The sequence below is a fragment of the Selaginella moellendorffii genome, unplaced genomic scaffold (assembly GCF_000143415.4).
Source record: "Selaginella moellendorffii unplaced genomic scaffold, v1.0 SELMOscaffold_93, whole genome shotgun sequence".
Lineage (NCBI taxonomy): Eukaryota > Viridiplantae > Streptophyta > Lycopodiopsida > Selaginellales > Selaginellaceae > Selaginella > Selaginella moellendorffii.
This window is the reverse complement of record NW_003314354.1, coordinates 176,123-196,503: the sequence shown is the minus strand read 5'-3', so window position 1 is coordinate 196,503 and position 20,381 is coordinate 176,123. Positions and strand designations below refer to the sequence as shown.

Sequence of the window (20,381 nt, the reverse complement as noted above, 5' to 3'; positions counted from 1 at the left end):
TGAATGGTCATTCTATACTTTTAACATCTTTAGAATCTCTTAAAATAAGGAACATTATATTTCAATATCCCTCTTTTGATCCTCATTAAGTCCCTCTTTAATCATAGTAGAGCTTGCTAACACTACCACTAATTCAGGGTTTAAAGGCATGTTGATGGAGTTTTACATACTTTTAAGACTTCCTCACCACATAACTATACCTTAGTTATAAAGTAAAGAACCTATTTTTCTTCCTTTCCATCATTGGGGATTTTGGGATGATATTTTAAAATATTATAATTTAATGTTAGTTTTGTAGATACTCCACCCATTTTCCACCACTAGCCATTTGGCTAGAATGAAATTCTAATGAACTATACAAGGTATTTAATTAAGTAGTGCTATCTACACTTAGATTGGGAGTATCAATTATTCAATTTCCTAAAAGAGCTAAAGTTGGCTTTTGAACACTTTACTAAGTCATTTTATTTGTCCATTTATATCCATTCTAACTTTTGACTTTTTAATGTTTATATCATCACACGCCATATAAATATATCTTATTTTTTCACATTAATTCTCTTAAAGTTTTCCCCTATTATTTAGTGTTAATCCATTTTTAGAGACTTGTTTATCAATTGTTTCATACTTGTTCCTCAATACTTCTTTTAGATTTTCTTTTTTACTTTTAATTTTTTGCATTGGAGTTTTTGGTCCAAATGTATTACACTTGTTGGATTTTAAATTCAACCACTGTTATGTGGATGGAACACTTTAAATATTTGTGTATTATTAGTGTATAAATAATAATACATCTTTTTCATATATAAAGTTATGCATTTTTAGATTTTAATAGTAATATGATGAGAGATTTCTGAGGAAGTCTAGGTTAAGGAGTATATATTTAGATAACATATTTTCATATATAAAAAATTAAAAGAAAATATTGGTACTCTACCAATATTCTATTTTGATAGAATATTTACCTTTCTCTCTCATTTTTTATTTCTTATTAAGTTGTAACATTTATTGAAAATTATGAACTCTAAAAAGAAGTTATAGAATAATATTATTCTACTTTAAGTTTACTATAATTAAATAATTTTTTATATAGCATTGTGCCACATGGCATATTAAGTGCTATTTAAATAAACTGCAAGTAAATAGTTTTCAAGATATTTATATAATTGAAGACTGAATTATTTTATCAGAAATATAATAAAGTAGTAAATATAAATATTTAATATATTTATTTAAATTCTAATCACTTTAGAGAATTTTTTAAAATGTGGATTTGGTGATAAATTTATTACAAAATCTTTTATACAAGTTAAAACTTCAATCAATATATATTCAATTAACTCCTAAATAGTAATCTAGACTTTGTAATGTCTATATAATTCATTTTCATGCTAGCTAGGCATAATAATGATGGTATATTTTATTATCAATCTTTGAATTTCATAATATAAAACATGATACACTACAAAATTTATCATAAAACAATGTCCTCCTAGCTCTTAGGGACATTTTCGAAATGCTTTATAGCTGCTACTGCCACCTTATCGAATTTAAACTAAATTATACTATCTACATAAAGAACTAATACTAGATTTAAGAATGAATAACAATATTTGAATTAAATTGTAAAAATATTATTTTTAGTCTTCTTTTATATGTGATTAGTTTAGGTATTAAAATATACAAGTAAGTGGTAAATATATAAACTTTGTAGACACACCAAGAATGAGAATACTGAGGTAGTGTTAATGGTAGTTGAAGGTATGAGATTCTTGGCTATATTTAATTAAATTGGTGTGTGAATCAATAAAAAAATTAATCATAATATTTATCATAAACTCTTACTCAAAATTAGTTTACTTCATAGGGAGAGTATGCAATTGAGCTTTATGTATTTTCATTCTGAAGAAGACCAATTTCAACACTATCTGAAATCTTCCATAATAATTATACACCTTATGGAAAATAATTCTAAATATGAATATAATTTATAACTGTTGTAATATGGGCGTAAGCCCAGGCAAGGTCCACTCGGGATCAAGCCCACCTTGACTGGATCTTGACCAGTCCTTGCTCGCAAATTTGACCCCAACCTTGCCTTTGCTTCCTTTTTATCCTCCAGCCGCTGCATAGTCCCCTTTGACAACTTATTCCACGTCATCAACCACGTGTCCTGCCTTGTACATACTCTAAATATAAAAAACAAATCATAGAGAAACAGAGTAAAAAATGGGCTCTCAAGGTCCCCATTCCATACATAATGCCAGGGCATATCACTCCACTCCTCCATCTTTGCCAGCACTTGGCAGCGTCGGGGTGTCTCGTCACGCTCCTCAAGACCCCCGAGAATTCACAGAGCGTTGGCGCCGAGAAGTGGGAAAATGGCGTGCGAATCAAGTCGTGCCTCCCGCTCGATCCATCCAAGGCCCTGCCGGCAGTTCACAAGGACGATCATGGAGCGAGGTTGGAGAAGGTCCTTTGCTACTTCAATCGATTCCAGGCTCTCAATGACGACGATTCCATGCTAGCCATCGCGGAGGAGCTCAGCCAGAGCTCCGGCGTCCCAATCTCTTGCGTGATCTCGGATGTTTACGTTGGATGGGCTCGCGATCTCGCCGCCCAGCTCGAGGTGCCGTGGATCGCGCTGTGGACGTCGACTGTGGCGGACCTCCTCGTGTATCACCATATGCCACGCCTCATCGAGCGCGGCATTTTTCCATTGGCAGGTTAAGAGCCCCTAGAAACTTTTCTCTGTCAAAATCTTAGACTTCTCTTTCGTTTTCCAGGCGACCGCTGCTGCCAAAGAATTATGCCACTTTTGGGTTCATTCCATACGAGTCTCTCCACAAAGTCCTCCACACTTACAAGGAACTCGTTCACAAGATTCCCCAGGCCGACAGAGTGCTAGTGAATTCGATCGAGGGGATTGAAGGGCCAGCAATCGATTCCCTGATCGGCAGCGGGATAAACATCAAGCACATCGGGCCATTGCATCTCCTCTCCGACAAATTGGGCACCAGCGCCCAGCAAGGAGTAGATTGCAAAAAGGAGTCGAGCGCGATCATCCAGTGGCTGGGCGCGAGGCCAGATTCCAGTGTAATCTACATCGCATTTGGCACAACGATGCCAGTAGCCGATGGGCAATTCGAGGAGCTCGCATCGGCTTTGGAAGAATCGAGGCAGGAATTCGTGTGGGCAATTAGAGACTCGTCGTTGATTCCTCCCGGATTTCAGGAAAGAATGACCAAACTAGATCAAGGGCTGGTAGTGTCCTGGGCGCCTCAGCTGGAGATTCTGGGACACAGATCTGTCGGTGGATTTCTCACTCACTGCGGCTGGAATTCCGTGATGGAATCCATGTCGTTTGGAATGCCCATGGTGGCTAGGCCCATTACCGGCGACCAAGTTCTTACGGCGAAGTTTGTGATCGACGAATGGGGCATTGGAGTTGGAGTGCGAGGGATTGAAATGGGGCGAGAGCTGGCGCGCAAGGATGATCTCAAGAACTCGATCAAAGCTCTTATGGAAGCCGACCCAAAAACTAGCGAGATTTGGAAGAATGCCAGGCGCGTCAAAGAAGTGGTAAGAGCTGCCATGAAGAACAAAGGATCTTCACGGAATAATATCGACTCTTTGGTACATAAGCGGGTAAAAGCAAAATGTCACTAAGCGTGTTATTATCTAAGAAAATTTAAAGGCGGCCCATGCCCTAATTTTAGCAACCTTAAAACACTCTGTTAAAAAAGAGAGGGCGGGAATGGGAGCTAGGAGCCCTAATCCGCTTGACGATGGCGCGGAGGAGCGCGCAGCGGCGCTAGTGTGAGTTTCTTGTTGATATTTCGGCCTCTCCTCCATCCATGGGGCCTTTGTCATCTGGAACGAGGAGCGGCAGCCGGATGAAGAACGCAAGGAAAGGGTTGCCGCAATCGGGGCCAGGTAGCTCGTTTGGTAAGCGATTTCTCGCGATCAGCCGCTCACACTGTGCTCATTTCGTTCGATCAGGCTCTCCAGCGCCTAGCACTTGTAGATACGACAGCTCTCTAGGTACGATTCGTCAGTGCTGTACACTGATTTGTCTGGTTTTCTGCCAGGACTATTGACAAAGAAGTTTATCAATCTGATCGATCAAGCGGAGGATGGTGTTCTCGATCTCAACAATGCCGCGGACACCTTACATGTAAGCTTGAAACATTTTTTTTCCTTTAGTTTTGTTGAGTTAATTTCTTTCGAGCAGGTCCAAAAGCGGAGGATATATGATATCACGAATGTGCTCGAAGGGATTGGCCTGATTGAGAAGAAGCTAAAGAACAGAATAAGATGGAAGTAAGCTAAGCTCGTCTCGTCTTATGATGTTTGCTATTTTCTTTGTTAATGCTCAGGGGACTGGGGCTGTCCGTGGCAGACTCGGATAGTACTGGTCTTTTATCGAGTCTTCAGGTATCTACAAAAACTTTGGTGATCTTTTTGCTAAAACCTGTCTCTGTTGTTGACAAGAGTGAAGTTGATGACCTCCATGCTCAAGAAGAGAGTCTGGACGAGAAAATAAGGTAGGCTTTCTGGTGTATTTGTCTTTCTGATGTACTAAACCTCGGTATTGGTACAGGGCGATGAGAGAAAAACTGAAAACCATGTGTGAGGACGTGAGCAACCAGCAGTAAGTATTATTTTCAGACTTTACAGCTTGAAATGTGCTTTCTGTCAGATGGCTCTATGTTACTGAAGACGATATAAAGGGACTTCCTTGCTTCCAGGTAACTAGTTTACTCGCTTGACCGTGTGGCAACTTGTATATGATGAGTTTCAATGAACAGAACGAAACTTTGATCGCAATAAAAGCACCCCAAGGGACAACATTAGAGGTTCCTGATCCCGACGAGGTAACGCTTGCAGCGATTCACTTTCTGATTAAAAGACTCTTGTGTTCTGTAGGCCGTGGAGTATCCTCAAAGAAGGTACCAAATACTTTTGCGAAGTGCGTTTGGGCCGATTGATGTCTATCTCGTGAGGTAGCAATTACGTTTTTTCTACTTCTGTTTATCTTTGCTGCGCTAATTCTTATAGCAGTCACTACGGCGAGACAAACGAATCAATGGACATCACGTTGCAACACGGTTCTGAGAACTCCGTGGTACTACGAAGCTCCCAAAGCTCGTCTCCTCCGCAGCCGCAGGAAGAAGCACCGTCCGGTACAGAGAAATCCACTGGAGTTTCTGGCGATGTTGGTGGCATCATGAAGATTTTGCCAACTGAAGTGGAGGTAAGCAGTTCCTCACGCTTGTTCAAACGTGTTAGTCTCTTGTTGTCAGGGTGAAACGGACTACTGGCTTGTCTCTGACGGCGCTGGCGCTGGAATCACAGAGCTGTGGGCTGAAGATTGTATCCTTGCTTTAAGCTTTTTACGTTTTCTTCCCCTCTTTCTTTAACGCTTTTCAGCTTGTTGGGACTCACTCGAAGACGAAGAACAAGCTCAAGCAGTGGCTCCACTATAATGATAAGTTGTATGTACACCAAATTTTCATTCTTTTTTTCCTATATAGCATTGGCGTTTAAGTTTCTCTAACAATCCACGCTTACAAGCTCTAAGCTAGATTCTACCAGCTGAATGGAACAAAGAAGTCCTTGTTCTTGCAGTTCTTGCAGGACTCCTTGTACATCATAGGATATACTGGTATCTTTCCCGTTTGGCCTCGGCCTCGTTATCTACCAAACTATTCCAAACCGTTGATTCTTCCGTCATTCCCGCGTTTGCCGGAATGTCCGTGCTGGAATATCCTCTCCATTTCTTTTGGATTGCATGAAAACTTGCCGCCGTCTGTTTCGGCCGTTTCCACGATCGTGTGACGTGGCATTTTTTATCCTGCAGTAAAAACGCTATTTTGCCAGCCACCGACCGTCCCCACATTATTCCTTCTTCTTCTCCCTTCTTCCATTCTCCACCATTTTTTGTTACCGCGCCTTTCTTTTCTTTCTGGCCTCGCTGGTCGTTCTTCTTCCCTCCGCGATTTCTTGGCGGTAGGGTTTGGCGCCTTAGGGTTTGCAGATCGGGGCCCGTGGATTTCCAGGAGACAATGCGCTCATGTCTCAGCAGGAATCGCGGAATCTAGGAGTAATGCAGAATGTAGATCAGGGAATGCGCGTAGCTTAGGGGCGCTGCTGGCCCGGTCTGGCAATGCGAGAATGGTGAATTCGCCATGCAGCATCAAGCGAGGCCACTGGCTGTGGTGTCGACAATTGGGCTCCAGGCGATGATTTGCTAGTTCTGCCACAGCTGCCTGGATCCTAGTGATGACTGAAAATGATGCGGGCAATTCGACCTCCAGAATCCAAACAGGCGACCACTTTGCTGGTATGTTTTCTCTCGATTCTCGGAGCTCTTGTGAATGAATCTATCTTGGAAACCGTAGGTTGCGGTGAGATGCCGTCCGCTTACTTCGAAGGAACAGACCAAGAGCCGAGACATTTTACGGGTAGTCGATGACAAGGTACGAGAGAGCGTGCTCGAGCTAGCCTGATACTGCAATGTTTCTGTAGGTGGTCGTTGTGCTGGACCCGGATTCCTCTAAAGAATATCTGGATCGGGTTCAAAATCGAAGCAAGGAAAAGAAATACGTTTTTGATGTTGCATTTGGACCAGAATGCTCCAACAAGGTAATGTCAAAATCTGGATCTGTGTTGTCGCACTGCTATATGAATTCTTTAATAGGATGTGTACAATGTTACTGTCGGATCCATGATTGAGGGGGTGTTGAGGGGATTGAACGCTACGGTGTTTGCGTATGGAGCCACTGGCAGGTATTTATGAATTATCAATAGTGTTTGTTGTTCCTAAGAGCGCTGTTTCTCTCAGTGGCAAAACTCACACGATGGCTGGTTTGCCAGAGGATCCAGGTCTGATGGTTCTAAGCTTGCAAGAGATATTTGGCCTCATAACTAAGCAGGAGCAAGAACATGACTTCGAGGTTACTTGCTCCTACTTGGAAGTTTACAATGAGGTAGAACCAATCGGTAGTTCGTCGGAATTTTTGTAGTAAGTTCAGTTGTCGTAGTGCAGGTTATTTATGATTTGTTGGAGAAATCGTCTGGTCATTTAGAACTACGAGAAGATCCCGATCAAGGCATCACGGTTGCTGGTCTAAAACGAATCCAGGTGACGAAGTTTAACTCAACGGAATAAAATCTTGACGCTTTTACTTCGTCAGGTAAACTCAGCTGAAAAGATTCTGGAGCTTCTCAACTTGGGGAACAGTCGTCGTAAAACGGAAAGCACTAATGCCAATGCCACGTCTTCGAGGCAAGTTTTTCTTGTTAATATCCAAGCCTAACGCCCTCATTATGTGCAGATCACATGCCGTTCTAGAAATAATTGTGAAGAGGAAACAAAGAAATCAATACAGATCTCAAGTCTTACGAGGAAAGCTGGCGCTTGTCGACCTTGCTGGAAGGTTTGTCTGTCACTTTCATCTCGAGACCTTGAGACATTTGCTCTTTCTTTTGCAGTGAAAGAGCATCGGAAACGAATAATGCTGGGCAAAAGCTGAGAGACGGGGCTAATATCAACCGTTCATTGCTTGCTTTAGCAAATTGTATCAACGCTCTTGGCAAGCAACAAAAGAAGGGCCTCGCCTATGTCCCATATCGTAACAGGTAGCTCGCTACTTTTTTCTCAGTGGTCATTGCTACTTTGTTTCTTCCAGCAAACTGACGCGGCTTCTGAAAGATGGCTTAAGTGGCAATTCGCGTACCGTGATGGTTGCGACGGTTTCCTGTGCCGATGATCAGTATCATCATACAACCAATACTCTGAAATATGCTGACCGAGCGAAAGAAATTAAAACTCACATTCAGGTATGTTACGTTGTGATTACACTCCACTAATTACAGTTCTTGATCGTCCAGACAAATGTGGGAACTGTGGATGCACATGTTGCAGATTATCAACGAATGATTGACAATCTTCAGGTAAGAAGCCTGTAATCTTTTATGCTTCTTTTAAGCTTGTGTAACGTCTATAGGTGGAAGTAAGTCAACTGCGCAGGGAGCTTGCTGAGAAGGAAACTCAGCTCAGTGCCCGGACCCCGGAAAAGGCTGATGACGAGCTTTCGTGGTTGGACGTTTTGAGTCACGACATCAATGAGAACGTGGAAATGCGAGTCAATCTGCAGAAGGCGTTGTTTGAGCTCGAGGACATGAATTTACACAACCGAATGGAGCTTCAACAGCTTGACGAGCTAATTGCACAGCATCAGGTGAGGATTCTGCGGCACTTATAATTCATCTGATCTTGTTGTTTTATCAGGATGAAGAAGGGGATGGTGAGAAGCTAGATGACCTTATTGAAAGGAGGCAAGTAGTGCTCGATAATATCCGGGACAATGACGAAACTGGGGCTCATTACCGACAGGTCTGATTTTATCCCTTTTAGTCGCTGCTGATTGTGTTGTTTTGTACCAGGATATTGAACACAATGAGAAACAACGCAAAGAGCTTCAGCGGCAGATTGATGAGGCTATTAGCAGCAATCGCAATAAAACATATCTGCGCATCCTTAGCCAATATAGGCTATTGGTAAGCCATTTTGTTTCGTAAGCATTTTAACGGACTCCTCCGTGATACTGCAGGGAATGACGAATATGGAGCTGCAATTTCAAATGGCTATCAGGGATCAGATAATTCAGGATCAAAGAGAGGCCTTGAACAATATGTGGCGGCTACTGGAAAGCTCGGGACTAAACCACGACCAGATTTTGGAAATTGCTGCTCAACAAGGAATAATGATAGAGGACGGTATGCCGATGTCAGGGCGGTCACATTCATCCAATGCTCCCGCGATGCATGGCCAGCCTATGACACCTTCGGCAACACGGTTCTCAAACATAATTCAGATTCCCAGAAGCGATGGAGAAAATCCGAAAGAGTTTCGAGTGTCCAGCAATGGTTCTATTCGGGAACCTTTGGACACGCCAATGTCTCCCGGCACTCCAAACATGGATTGGAGACTAACAGAGAGTGACTGCATCGGCCAGGCAAATTTCAAGGCGAAGTGTTTGGGAAATTCGACTCCTCTTCCCGACGTGAAGCCTCAAGGTGACACGGTTGAGAATAGCAAGGACCTGTCTCCGGAGAAGTTCCGGGAGATATGCAAGCAGGTCTTGTTGGAAAGCGGGGTTTTGGGGAGAACAGATACGGGGTCAGATACGTCTTGCTCATGCTCTTCGAGGCTACGGTCTCAGACAGCTCATGGAGCTCGAAAGGTGGTGACTCCTTTGAAGCACAAGCGAAAACCCCGATCAGCCGACTGCCGCGTACGCCAATGCACGCATGAGTTACTGGCGGATGGAAACACCACTGGTGTTGACGCCGGTAGCGAGGGCAGTGAAACTGAAGATTCGGATCATTGCTTGACGAGTGCTACAAGGCACAAGCCAAGTGGACAACAGGCTGTAGACAACAAAATGCTTCAAAGGGTATGACTTTCGCGTGTCCAAAAAAACTAACCACTTTGAATTTTTAATATGCAGGAGCTTTCAAGGCTGGATAACGAGCTCCAAGATCTTAAGCGGGGCATTGAAAGGAACACTTCGCTGCAAGCCTTTAGTTCGAGTAGGGGCCACAGTGCACATATTAACTCGGAAGTGGCAAGAGCAAGCAGCAGGAACTCGTCGTCTCCATTTTTGGGAAACAAGGCCGGTGTAGTTCATAGCGGTGACTTCTCGAGATCAGCTCCAACTAGTGGACATGTACCATACAGTCATAGAGTTAGTAGCCAGAACCAGGCATCGTTTTCCACGATCGGGACGCCAGTGTTGGATAGGAGGCAGTGGGGGAAAGTAGGTAGTCTGGATGTTTCAGCAGCAGGACAAGAGGTTCCTGCGTCGAAAGTTTTTCTTTTCAGCTCGCCCGACTTGGTAGATGGTGGTCGCTCGGTTGTTAACTTGAAGTCCAAGGGATTGACAGACAGGGTCAGTCCGCCTTCTCGTGGACGTCAGCTCTGGCCCCCGAGGAACATCCCGGAATGGACGGCGTGATCGAACTTTTTTGCAACGATCTCGTTCCTTGTTTTCTTCGAGGTAAATGTTTCCTAGAGCATTCCTTCAAGTCGGCTTTTAACTGTTCTTACCACAGGTTTTGAGGGGGTTTGTTTTTTGGTTCCTCCATACATTTTGTTTAATTTGGAGCGTTTGTAACATTTGTAAGCGAAAGTTTTTTTGTCCTTTTCATTCCGTGTGTAACTTGTTACAGATGATCATGTTTCTCGCTATAGATCCATACAGAGCTCTGTTAAAATTGACGCGGCCCGGCGCCTCGTCCTGGGGGTAACTTTCCACTTCTCGACCAGCACCTTTTTGATGCTCAAGCAACCGGTCACCACGGTCGCGACTCCTGCAGCAGTTACGTATGGACAATAAACCATGTGACAAGCTTCGAGTTTGGTACAAGACGCCACAAGGAAACCCAGTCCGGCGTCCGTGATACTTCTACAATGTGACAGTATGATTTCTCTGAGGCTCCGGCATCCACCGGCCAGCGCTGCGAGTCCCTCGTCGCCTACGCTCTAGGAAGAAAAAGAACTCGAGCTGAGTTAACTCGCAAAGTCATCACTGAGTGAGTACCTGGCAAACGCTCACGTCCAAATGTATCAGCTCTGGGCATCCTTTCGCAATCGCAGAAATGCCAGCGTCTCCAACGCGGTGGCAACCACTTACGTTTAGATGCTTGAGCTCCGGGCAGCCTGCTCCAATTGCTGCCAGGCCATCGTCTCCAACTCTGCGAATCATCACAAAGAAACTACTATAGAACGAGTAACTTTGGAGCCTACATACCGGTCACAGAATCGCATACTCAAGTCGGTCAGTCTCTCGCAGTGCTGGCCAACGGCGACGATGGCTTTGTCTCCAATCTGCAACATAATCCAGTTTAAGGCCAGCGTGAGATGGCGGAGCTCGAGTACCTTGTAGCAGCGTCTTATATGGAGCCTCTTTAGACCGGGACAGCCTCCAGCGATGCTACGAATGGAGGAGTCTCCAATGGCCGAGCAGTCGACGAGAATGAGCGCCTGTAGAAGCTTGCAGCCTCTGCCAATCTCGGACAAGCCATCGTCTCCAATCTTTTGGCAGTACTTGAGCACTACCTCCGTGAGCTTTCTGGAGCGAGGTTCCAACGTAAGCAACGAGCATTCCATTCCGGCGAGAGTGGAAAGTTTACCGGCAGGAGCGTCCCACTGCTCGGACTCCAGAAGTGGAAATGTTGTGGCAGCCATTTATCTCCAGCGACGAGAGCTCAGTACAGCCGCTGGCAATCGCCGCCAGCGTCGTGTCCGTGAGGAAGTAACAGTCACTCAGCGTGAGGCTTGTGAGCTGCTTGCAGCCATGCCCGATCGCCAAGAAGCCTCTGCAGAGAAATGGATCCAAAAGTAAGAAGAACGAACGAAGAAGAGTACGAAGAGCTTACTTGTCAAACTTTTGGAAGCTGTGCAACGCTAGCGTTTCCAGCGACCGGCAGTAGCGTCCCACGGAGTCCAAGGCTTCGTCCTCGACGTTCACGCACAGCATCCTCAGGTACTTGAGCCTCGGGCAGCCCCTGGCCACGGCCTGGACGCCGTCACTCTTGAATCCCTCCGAGTCGAGCGTGAGCCTCTCCAGCAGCGAGCAGTTCTTTCCCACGGCTGCCAGAGTCGCGTCCGTTACCCGGGGGCACACGGATATGATGAGCGCCTTGAGTGACTTTGCGCAGCCCGTGGCGATCGCCATAAGTCCCAAGTCCGTTACTCCATCGCAGAAGCGAAGGTTGAGATCCTCGAGCTTGCAAAACTGACCGATGGCCTTGAGCCCGTCGTCTCCTACGTAACATCCCTGCGAAGCAATGAGAGCAATGAGAGCTCCCAACGTCAAGAAAGAAAGAAAGCAAGCAAGCGGCTCACCTGGAGCTCTAGATTTTTCAAGCCGCAGCAATTCTCGGCCAGGGACTTGAATCCGGTGCTGCTAATGGCCGAGCACCAGACGAGCGTCAGCTTCTCCAGCCTCGGACATCCTTGTCCCAGCAGCATCAACCCGCTGTCCGAGAGGCTGCTCCACAGACTCTCCGTCAAGAGTGGTGATAGCTCGTCAGTACCTCTGCGACGCTTTCGTCCCCTCCGGCTGGTCGCGTCGCCATTCTGGATCAAGGAAAAACCAAACTTTGAAAACCTCCAAGGAAAGAACTCCAGAACCAGCCAAAAGAGCGAGCATTCTCAACCAAACAAGCCGAGGAAGAATCCACGCAAAGAAAGAGTCGAGCGAAGATAAGCAAGAACAAACTAGAGATAAGAAAGAAGAATCGTACCTGATCTGCGCTGCCCCTTCTCGGCGTCCTGAGAAGAAAAGATCGCCGCGGCTGGAAAGTAGGCCGGCCCTGGTGGTGGAGCTGGATTGGAACCCTCTCATCGAAGCTCACGTCTCGCAGCCCCGTGAATCGTCTCACCACCGCCGTGACGCAAGCGTCCGGGTTCCCGGACGCGCCAATCCGGATCGAGTGCCGGGTCTCGCTCTCCAGCTGCCACCATCGCTTGCAAACCAGCGAGCACGAGCCCCGGTCGCTGGGAACGTCCAGATAGCTCAGGATGTGAATGAGCGCCTCGTCCGGCAGCACATCGTTGAGAAGATCGTGGCCCTTCATCTCGCTACACTAGGCGGCCTGGCGAGGGAGGAGAAGAAAAGCCCCTTGTGTCGCTCCTCCTCATTCCAGAGAAGCGAATGCCCTCCACCTTCTCGTCGCCAAGATCTTACCGCACGGTCAAAGAACCCTACTCGCGAGGGATTCAATCGATTCCTCCGCCTCCCCGCCGCGAGCGCAGCGTAAGTTCCACCAGAGATGGTGTTGACCTAATTTTCTCATCCCTTTTCTTGAGGAGAATCTACTCGGAATATTCTTTAATCTTTTAAACTTTTAAAAAATGCCAGAGTACTTTTAGGGTTCTTGAGAGAGTGGGGGATGGGGTCGGCCAGGCCCAGGATTGTGTTGTTTGGCGATTCTATCACGCAGCAATCCTTTGGGCCTGGTGGATGGGGCGCTGCTCTAGCTCATCACTACTGCCGCAAGGTAACATCGTAACAGCCAAGCTTTTGCTCGATTTGTTCTTTCCATTCAGGCGGATATTGTGCTTCGAGGCTACAGTGGCTACAATAGCAGCTGGGCACTTTTCCTCCTACACAAGATCTTCCCTTCCTCTTTGGTACGAGTGTTATGAGTCCAGTTTGTGCGTGTTTTCTACTCAGAGTTTCTCATCGTTTGAAGTGTTGATACCCTTGGCAGGAAGAAGACGCTCCACTGGCCGTGACCATTTTCTTTGGAGCCAACGATGCCGCTTTGCCCGACCGTGGCAGCTCTCACCAACACGTTCCACTCCCAACTTACAAGACAAATCTCAAGCGCATCATCTCACACCTCAAGGTAGAGAAACACCACAGTGGAACACTAATGGATTCTCGTTTCTTCTTCTCTCCATAGGCAGTCTCTAAACGCACACACATCGTCCTCATCACTCCTCCTCCAATTGATGAGAAAGCTCGTCGGGAGTTTGCTATGTCTGCTCTTTTCTTTTGTGTGTTCTATCCGTCCTTACTTCGCGTGTGTTTTTGGCTGTTCTAGAGATACTTATGGTCGAGATGCTCACGAGCTCCCCGAGAGGACGAATGCAGTGGCCCAGGAGTATGCCTCGGCTTGCAAGGCCGTAGCTGCTGAAGAGAATGTAGCTGTCATTGATCTATGGACGCTTTTCCAGGAGAACCACGATTGGCGATCGATCTATCTCAGGTTGGTTTCTATGCCTCTCACTGACTGATTTTTTCTTCTCATGCAGCGACGGACTTCACCTTACTGCGGCTGGAAATGGTGTTGTTTTCGACCAAGTCGTGCAGGCTTTCAAGCTTGCAGGGATTGCCGAGGCCGAGCTTTCATTGGACTTCCCGCTTCATTCTTCTATAGACAAAGAACACCCAGAGATTGCTTTTAGTACATGATTATATTAGAACTTCGTGCCCAACTATGAAACATAGAAGAAGAAAACATCCAGGCCTATAAGCTGTGCTAAAACTTTGGAATTTTATTCCAGGTGAACAGTGTTATTAAGAAGAAGGCTATGAATTATGAGGCCACCTCCAAAGGTTTTGAGTAATTTAGTGATCAAGAGAATTTTTGGTTTGCAACTACGGACACGATTACATATTCCCGCACTTGATGTACATGGCAGTCAAACGAAACCATCAGTGTCATGGAAGCTTTCGAGTGAAGAGCCTTACCTTTGCGGGTGAGCTCGGTTTCACAAGCCTTCACGCGCTGGGCCCAGCCTTGAGCGCCGCGACGAGAGCTTGAGCATTGGCCTGGCAGCCATCGGCCTGCATTTGCTGAAAGAGCTCCAGGGCCGTGTCGCCTTAGACACTGTCCGTGTAGCCCAGCATCAAAGCCGTCCAAGAGACAATGCCGCGGTGGGGCATCTTGTCGAAGACGGCGCAAGCTTCAGTCATGGGGCCACACTTGGAGTACATGCTGATGAGCGTGTTGGCCACGAACGGGTAGGAGTCATCCCCGGCGATGGCGGCATCCGAGTGGAGGTTCCAAGTCTCTGGAGCTGCCGCAAGATTTCGATGCCGAGATTGCCGAGATCTCAGCCCCGATTTTGGCTGCTGTAAATGCATTCTCTGTTATCGCCATGAGGCGAGCGTGCGAGGGTTCTTCGTCGACAATGGTGTGATTCCATTCGCCCGGCCTATCCTAGAAGAGTTTTCTCAGTCTCTGTCCAGGCGTCACGATCGCTAGTACTCGCCGCATCAAAAGGTCCGATAGGAAGTTCTTGACGACAAAGATTCGAGCTTTCCTAATGTAGTCGGGTAAAATATTTCAAACGCTTGGATCCCTAACACTGATCGTGTGATTCGATACAGCACGGCAGTGGACAAGCTTAAGACGATCGCTGGTCCGGCTCCTTGAGTGACGAACGAGAAACCTGTCGTTCTCACTGAGCAAATAAGAACTTTCTGTTTACTAGCTCCTCGAAAAAGAAAAGAATCTCAGGCTATCGTGTGATTCTGGAATTGAATGCTAGAGAGTAAAGCATTTCATTTCCATCTCATCTTTGCGAATATAGATTGAGGACAAGAATTCACGTCAAAAACTCCGATTTGATCGATCTAACGACAAGGATGGTTGAGCAGGGCGAGCTCATCAAAGTTCATCTGACGGCCATATCGAAATCTATGGAGGTACACTGCCGACGCCAAAGCTCTTGTGGCCATTGCCATTTACGGGATGGCAGACGAAAGAGGTAACTCTCGAGCCTGTAAACATTATTTTTCTTCCATCTCTAAACTCCATGCTGTTCTCTACAAGAGCAGGCCTCAGCCGCCTCATTCGCCACGATCGTGGTGTGACCTCCCTCCATTTCCTGTGGCACGGGAATAGAACGAGAATGTTTCGAGTGAGATCGCAGGTTCCAAGTTTTACTTTGATTTATCTTTTCTCAAGATCAATGGAAGGCGAGTCTCCAGATAGGTAACTTCCTCTGTTTTTCTCCTTAGTACTGATACACTATGGGTGCGGAAGGAATGGAGCAACCCACAATTACTTCTGAACGTCTGTGTACCATAGCGCAATGTAACCATCTTCTACTGATAGTCCAGCTGTGACTAGGACATGGATATTTGCAAACACAATCTCCTATATCGATTAAAACGATGCCACCAATCGACATGTCTCCGTTCGGTATAGCCAATGGGCATGGAGGACTTGTATGAATAGGACTGTCATAAGGCGCTTCCTTGGTGACCAAGTCATAAAGAATAAGTTTGCAATTGATCTGTAAAAGGGTTTTATATCTTCGGAGTTAAAGGTATATGGTTCATCAACAGATGGGCCTAAAGATTCAAAGCCACTGATTATACTCATTGCAAAAGGCTAGCAGTCTTCTAATTTTGAATACCAGTCATGGATTAGGAAAGAACTCTCATTTTAACTTTCATTGAATTGAAAAAATCATAAAAAAAGAAGGTTGCTGAAATATTCCAATAGTAGCAATTGATATTCAATTCATCACAATCTTTCTTGAAATATAATTAATTCCCAAGAGTTCAGAAATGACTAGCATTGTTCTATAGCCATTTTCTCGGAACTGTAAAATGATAGTGTTACAGATTATTTTGTACTCATATTGCATGATATTAAAAGGCAAGTTTATAGATTTGTCAGGAAAGTGCTAATTACCATTGAGGGAGAAATACTAAAGAACTAGAGCTGTATACTTATTTGTGATCATAGGATTTTTTGTAAAACTAGACTGTATAGAGTAAGCTTTTCAAGTTACTTAATAATTGTTTTTTTTTGTTGTTGTTGTTTTAGGAACTTCTAAAGGGATTGAGAAAGTTTGCAAAAATATATTGAAGATGAAACTATGTAAAGTTGCAGAGATGGCCGAACTTGCCAAAGACATCATTGTGAGCCAAAGCTTGAAATCAATATCATATTTGTAAACTATGAGAAAAGTCTGTTTTGTTATTTCTTTTTTTATTTTTTAACTTTTCAAAAAACATTTAGAAATTTTCATGTTTTTGGAATATAAACTGAATTAATGGAAAGTAACAACCTAGAAATATGCACATCTAGGTAACTTTAGAAGGCTATGCTGGGATGAATTTTCCAAAATCTTTACAGAAGGTAATGTCAATGAAAAAATTTGTTACTTTCAAAAAAAGCACTTTAATAAACTTCATCTGACATGTATAACTTTTTTGTCAATTCTATTTTTTTATTTTTTATTTTATGTTTATTCCTTTTAGGTTCGTTCAAAAAATGGAACTTTTGGGAAAAAATGTTATTTTGGACATCCTTAAACATGCTACTTTAACAACACTACAACATAAAAAAATCACAATTAGAAAAGCAAACGTACTCATCTTTGGTAGTACCAAAGAACAAGATGCTTAGTTTAAACTACCAGGCGTTAAAGGCATTGTATTTTAAACATTGGAAGATATATTGTCATTTATATTTATGTCATATGATATAATTAGTTTTTATTCTCCATACATACGTATATGTATATGCATGTGGATTTAGATGTATGTATAGGTGATCTCTAATTTGAAAGTTTTATTGTTATTTTTCAAGTCTATATAGTATGTTCAAGTTTTCCAAGCAAGTGAAATATTACTTCTGGATGATGATGACATTCTTGATCGATCAATAACATTTTGGATAAAAAGGACAGTAGTGGTTTCTTCTTTTATCAAGAATACAGATATGACAAGACTTTGTGCAAACACTGGCTATTGCTATGGAGTCCCAGAGATTGAGATCCTTGAACTTGCAAACCTAAAGCCTTGAGGCAATGTAATCAAAAGAGTTCCAATGCCACCCCGGCCTTGTCAGCTATGGAGGCTTCAGGCGACTCTCCTCCCTAAGTCTCTAGAGCAGCCTCTCAGATAAGGATTAACTGCTGGGACATGGAGAATCCAATGCACCATCCTTCCGTCTAGGGTTATGCTCTTATGCAATGCTTTTGTCTCCTAGCAAGATTTGCAAACTAATATTTTGGGTTTGTGACTTCTAATTTGAACTTTGAACTTTTAATTTTTAATTTTTAATGTTTAGGTAAACCTAAAAATAGTAAGCACATAATGTGCCAAATGATAGAATTCCTCCCTTGGTGTCTGTAAACACATATTACCGTCAAAGCATATCTTATACAGCAGGAATTCATATTATGCATATAACAGGGCAAGTCTATCCACCTTGAACGAACAAATCAAATTCTGGAGAATTGGTTTGTGCCACGTAAGCAGTAATACAGAAAGTAATATTATCGCTGAGAACTAATCCACTTAACTGGAAGGAGGAGTACCATCACGTTGGAAGCTGCCATGCTTGTGCTGCAGGAAGATGGGTACACACCTTAGAGACGTGGAAATTCAAATCCCCCCAAGAATGATTGCTCTGCCTGTTTCTCCAGACGTATTGTTGAGTAACATTCAACTAGGAACTGTTATTTTATATTGATGGAAGGACTGTACAAACGATGAATTCGTGGAGTGGTCTCTCAGGAAGGGCCTCAAGGATAACAATGGTTACGTGAGACAGGTAGCTGCGATGGGAGTGCTCAAGCTACCACATTGCTCCTACTGCTTCCATTGAGAATGATTTCGTGGCTACCGATGCCATATTGATTCATATCTAAACGCTTCAACCAGCATTCCAGGCTTTTAGGAACAAACTGATGAGCGAGCGGGCAAATTTTTACACATCAAAATAAAAAGCTGGGAAAACAAGAAACGAAAGTATCGTCAAAAAAAAGTTCAACCTTTCCTGATAGTACTCACCTGAAGTTTCTCACAGGAACAAACATCATGAATATCGTATGATCAACCTGTAGTCCATGCAGTAGCAAACACCACATTGTGCCCCTTCCAAGTGAGCAGCAAGTCGTGCGCATCGCGCTTGAGTCCCCACCCAGTGGCATGCTGCTCCAGCATCCACTTGACATCTCCCCACACCTCGTCGCAAAATCCCAGCTGCCGGAACCCCGCAAACCTCATCCGCTGGCTCCACTTGTCCCTCGACTCGAGCCGCTCGATCCGCGCCTCGCCCTCGCAGGCCACAATGTTGTCGATCTTCCGCCCAACATCTGCCTCGTACTGCAGGCGCAGCTCGTGGTTCCTGGCCAGGCACGACTCGAGCAGATCAAACGGGATCCAGAGATGGTTGTAGGCCGCGCGGAGGCGATCCACCAAGCTGGGCGATGTTACGTCCGCGTCCTCCTCCACCAGCGTCACCATGTCCGGGTTGAGGCTCCGGATGAGATGGAGGATCTCGTCTCGCGGCGATGATAGCCCGTGATGATCCAAGTGGGGGCCGTCGTGGTCATCGATCTCCGGGAAGTAATGCAGGCGGAGCTGGCAGTTCACGACCAATGCCTCGTCGCCATCGCGGATCTGGAAGAGCCCCGGGATGAGATCGCTGGAGCTCACCACCTCGAACTCGAGGTTGACGCGCTTGCTGCGAGCAAACGTACGGAGGCGTGTGCCCAGCTCCTCGTACGGCATGTCAACGAAGGGTGGAACGCTGGGGCGGGCAGTCAGTACGCTCAACCGGACGCTGTTGGGAGGTCCACCTGGCCGGTTGGAGAGCGATTCGATGAGCGTCGGCCACTGCATGCAGTGCGTGATGCTCAGATCGAGGATGTGGATCTTGTCGCGCGACTGGACGGCCTCGAGGATGGCGCCGTTTGCCGCCGAGAAGCCAAAACGGTGCCATGGAGTTAGATCAACGAATTTGGCGAGCTGGATTGGAGTGAGGAGGCGGTTGTCGAAGCAAGAGGCACTGCTGGCATCGAGGTTCAAGCAAGAGTCTTGGAAAACCTGCGAGAAACGGGAACAAAGCAATCTAAGAACCAGTTCTAGCGAGCACGAGAACTCTACAAACTTACTGAAAGATTCGTGTTGGCAGCGGCAGTGGGAGAAGAGCTGGGAAGGAATCTGGGCGGCGAGGAGCTGAATGAGAGCAGCGTTCTCGACACCCGCGAGACGAGCGCCTTGAGGAACCAGGCGGCGACGCGCTGGTTTGGATCGCCATCGAAGGCGGCGATGTTGTTCAGAACCCACATGATCTGCTGGGCGAAAGTGGTGTCGCTGGATTCCAGCGCGGTGGCGCAGTGGAGGAGAAGCTGCTCCACGCAGGCGGCGTCGTTTGATCCGCGGAGGATGCTGATGCCTCGCACCGAGAGCCCCGACAGTGGCCACGCTTCCTTGATTGTCGTGTTGTTCTTGAGCTTCTCGGGAGTGTTGTAATAGTACCTCTCCGGTCCAGGGCTACTGTGCTCCTCCTTGGATAGGAATGCGAGCTCCCTGGAGTCGAGGTATGATCTGGAGCACGATGTCGCCGCCGCTGGGAGCTGATAGTTCACGGACTGTCTCAACATGATTAATGGTTTAAAGCTAGATGCTGATCTTCGAAGGCTTCCAGGCGCTGTGGATGAACGATTGTTTTCTTTCTCGGGTGTCGATCACACAGATATCTGTTTGAGTCCTTTACCACCACGGGAGGTTCCAAACACCTCAAAGTCAAGCATCACGAACTTAAACTTGGACACCTTGGGAAGCTCAGCCGACCGGTTGAGAGATCCCACGATGAGAGTCTTATAAACTCTCATCCTCGCCAGACGAATCACCATAAGAGATTAGAATCACCAAAGCTCCTGCGCAAACAACATTTCAATCCAACTCTACACGATTGCGAAGGCAGGATCTAAGAGTGGATCAAACTTTACAATGCTTACCACACTCGGGAAGTTCCTCGTGTTTCAACCAGGCATAGACACACAAACTACAAACTGGTCGTCTAGATTTGAGGCACAGGCTATG

At 45.6% G+C, this 20,381-nt stretch overlaps 6 protein-coding genes across 10 annotated transcripts; 4 read left to right on the top strand and 2 right to left on the bottom strand.

The window, feature by feature from the left end:
- The first annotated feature begins 2,269 nt into the window (after positions 1–2,269).
- On the top strand, positions 2,270–3,701 carry LOC9629488 (UDP-glycosyltransferase 74C1). The gene is made up of 2 exons (XM_024662848.1): positions 2,270–2,726; positions 2,787–3,701. The coding sequence occupies exons 1-2, from the start codon at positions 2,599–2,601 to the stop codon at positions 3,667–3,669; spliced, it is 1,011 nt and encodes a 336-aa protein (XP_024518616.1). The 5' UTR covers positions 2,270–2,598; the 3' UTR covers positions 3,670–3,701.
- A 44-nt stretch (positions 3,702–3,745) lies between these two features.
- Positions 3,746–5,560, top strand: LOC9629487 (transcription factor E2FA). Of its 3 annotated transcripts, none has more exons than XM_024662850.1 (13): positions 3,746–3,936; positions 4,003–4,044; positions 4,092–4,177; positions 4,235–4,323; positions 4,380–4,437; positions 4,495–4,547; positions 4,604–4,654; positions 4,703–4,751; positions 4,812–4,877; positions 4,930–5,006; positions 5,062–5,257; positions 5,307–5,376; positions 5,434–5,560. In XM_024662850.1, exons 1-13 carry the CDS (start codon positions 3,858–3,860, stop codon positions 5,487–5,489), a joined length of 972 nt encoding a protein of 323 aa, XP_024518618.1. In that variant the 5' UTR covers positions 3,746–3,857; the 3' UTR covers positions 5,490–5,560. The 3 variants fall into 3 exon arrangements, with proteins under 3 accessions (XP_024518618.1, XP_002989083.1, XP_024518617.1); XM_002989037.2 differs by having other exon boundaries at positions 3,746–3,948; positions 5,065–5,257; XM_024662849.1 differs by having other exon boundaries at positions 3,746–3,948.
- A 357-nt stretch (positions 5,561–5,917) lies between these two features.
- LOC9628912 (kinesin-like protein KIN-8B) lies at positions 5,918–10,215 on the top strand. 2 transcript variants are annotated; one of them, XM_024662825.1, is made up of 17 exons: positions 5,918–6,346; positions 6,405–6,482; positions 6,532–6,648; positions 6,704–6,792; positions 6,848–6,992; positions 7,052–7,147; positions 7,200–7,291; positions 7,341–7,442; positions 7,498–7,644; positions 7,695–7,845; positions 7,897–7,959; positions 8,013–8,246; positions 8,297–8,401; positions 8,452–8,565; positions 8,619–9,464; positions 9,519–10,067; positions 10,123–10,215. In XM_024662825.1, exons 1-16 carry the CDS (start codon positions 6,296–6,298, stop codon positions 10,023–10,025), a joined length of 2,937 nt encoding a protein of 978 aa, XP_024518593.1. In that variant the 5' UTR covers positions 5,918–6,295; the 3' UTR covers positions 10,026–10,067; positions 10,123–10,215. The 2 variants fall into 2 exon arrangements, with proteins under 2 accessions (XP_024518593.1, XP_024518594.1); XM_024662826.1 differs by lacking the exons at positions 5,918–6,346; positions 6,405–6,482 and having other exon boundaries at positions 6,546–6,648; positions 6,880–6,992.
- On the bottom strand, positions 10,193–12,851 carry LOC9629486 (F-box/LRR-repeat protein 4). The gene is made up of 8 exons (XM_024662827.1): positions 12,319–12,851; positions 11,918–12,151; positions 11,449–11,849; positions 11,203–11,388; positions 10,949–11,141; positions 10,821–10,897; positions 10,611–10,764; positions 10,193–10,552 (listed from the first exon to the last, which is right to left on the bottom strand). The coding sequence occupies exons 1-8, from the start codon at positions 12,649–12,651 to the stop codon at positions 10,256–10,258; spliced, it is 1,875 nt and encodes a 624-aa protein (XP_024518595.1). The 5' UTR covers positions 12,652–12,851; the 3' UTR covers positions 10,193–10,255.
- Positions 12,852–12,958: 107 nt separating this feature from the next.
- LOC9628911 (GDSL esterase/lipase At5g62930) lies at positions 12,959–14,149 on the top strand. Its single transcript, XM_002989035.2, has 6 exons — positions 12,959–13,074; positions 13,124–13,207; positions 13,288–13,425; positions 13,483–13,559; positions 13,624–13,788; positions 13,835–14,149. Exons 1-6 carry the CDS (start codon positions 12,967–12,969, stop codon positions 13,992–13,994), a joined length of 732 nt encoding a protein of 243 aa, XP_002989081.1. The 5' UTR covers positions 12,959–12,966; the 3' UTR covers positions 13,995–14,149.
- A 3,861-nt stretch (positions 14,150–18,010) lies between these two features.
- On the bottom strand, positions 18,011–20,361 carry LOC9628910 (scarecrow-like protein 32). 2 transcript variants are annotated; one of them, XM_024662852.1, is made up of 4 exons: positions 20,297–20,361; positions 19,448–20,242; positions 18,342–19,379; positions 18,011–18,278 (listed from the first exon to the last, which is right to left on the bottom strand). In XM_024662852.1, the coding sequence occupies exons 2-3, from the start codon at positions 19,937–19,939 to the stop codon at positions 18,384–18,386; spliced, it is 1,488 nt and encodes a 495-aa protein (XP_024518620.1). In that variant the 5' UTR covers positions 19,940–20,242; positions 20,297–20,361; the 3' UTR covers positions 18,011–18,278; positions 18,342–18,383. The 2 variants fall into 2 exon arrangements, with proteins under 2 accessions (XP_024518620.1, XP_024518622.1); XM_024662854.1 differs by having other exon boundaries at positions 19,448–20,215.
- Positions 20,362–20,381: the final 20 nt, after the last annotated feature.

Excerpts from the sequence above, each read along its gene's own strand:
- LOC9629488 (XM_024662848.1), top strand. The coding sequence starts at position 2,599 with ATGGGCTCGCGATCTCGCCGCCCAGCTCGAGGTGCCGTGGATCGCGCT. Across the intron at positions 2,727-2,786 it reads CGGCATTTTTCCATTGGCAG|GCGACCGCTGCTGCCAAAGA; the intron begins GTTAAGAGCCCC and ends TTCGTTTTCCAG.
- LOC9629487 (XM_024662849.1), top strand. The coding sequence starts at position 3,858 with ATGGGGCCTTTGTCATCTGGAACGAGGAGCGGCAGCCGGATGAAGAAC. Across the intron at positions 3,949-4,002 it reads GGGGCCAGGTAGCTCGTTTG|GCTCTCCAGCGCCTAGCACT; the intron begins GTAAGCGATTTC and ends TCGTTCGATCAG. Across the intron at positions 5,258-5,306 it reads TTTTGCCAACTGAAGTGGAG|GGTGAAACGGACTACTGGCT; the intron begins GTAAGCAGTTCC and ends TCTTGTTGTCAG.
- LOC9628912 (XM_024662825.1), top strand. The coding sequence starts at position 6,296 with ATGATGCGGGCAATTCGACCTCCAGAATCCAAACAGGCGACCACTTTG. Across the intron at positions 7,292-7,340 it reads GCCAATGCCACGTCTTCGAG|ATCACATGCCGTTCTAGAAA; the intron begins GCAAGTTTTTCT and ends CATTATGTGCAG. Across the intron at positions 8,402-8,451 it reads CTGGGGCTCATTACCGACAG|GATATTGAACACAATGAGAA; the intron begins GTCTGATTTTAT and ends GTTTTGTACCAG.
- LOC9629486 (XM_024662827.1), bottom strand. The coding sequence starts at position 12,651 with ATGAAGGGCCACGATCTTCTCAACGATGTGCTGCCGGACGAGGCGCTC. Across the intron at positions 10,898-10,948 it reads ATATAAGACGCTGCTACAAG|ATTGGAGACAAAGCCATCGT; the intron begins GTACTCGAGCTC and ends ATTATGTTGCAG. Across the intron at positions 10,553-10,610 it reads TGGACGTGAGCGTTTGCCAG|AGCGTAGGCGACGAGGGACT; the intron begins GTACTCACTCAG and ends TTTTCTTCCTAG.
- LOC9628911 (XM_002989035.2), top strand. The coding sequence starts at position 12,967 with ATGGGGTCGGCCAGGCCCAGGATTGTGTTGTTTGGCGATTCTATCACG. Across the intron at positions 13,208-13,287 it reads AGATCTTCCCTTCCTCTTTG|GAAGAAGACGCTCCACTGGC; the intron begins GTACGAGTGTTA and ends TACCCTTGGCAG. Across the intron at positions 13,426-13,482 it reads GCATCATCTCACACCTCAAG|GCAGTCTCTAAACGCACACA; the intron begins GTAGAGAAACAC and ends TTCTCTCCATAG.
- LOC9628910 (XM_024662852.1), bottom strand. The coding sequence starts at position 19,939 with ATGTTGAGACAGTCCGTGAACTATCAGCTCCCAGCGGCGGCGACATCG. Across the intron at positions 19,380-19,447 it reads CTGCCAACACGAATCTTTCA|GTTTTCCAAGACTCTTGCTT; the intron begins GTAAGTTTGTAG and ends CGTTTCTCGCAG.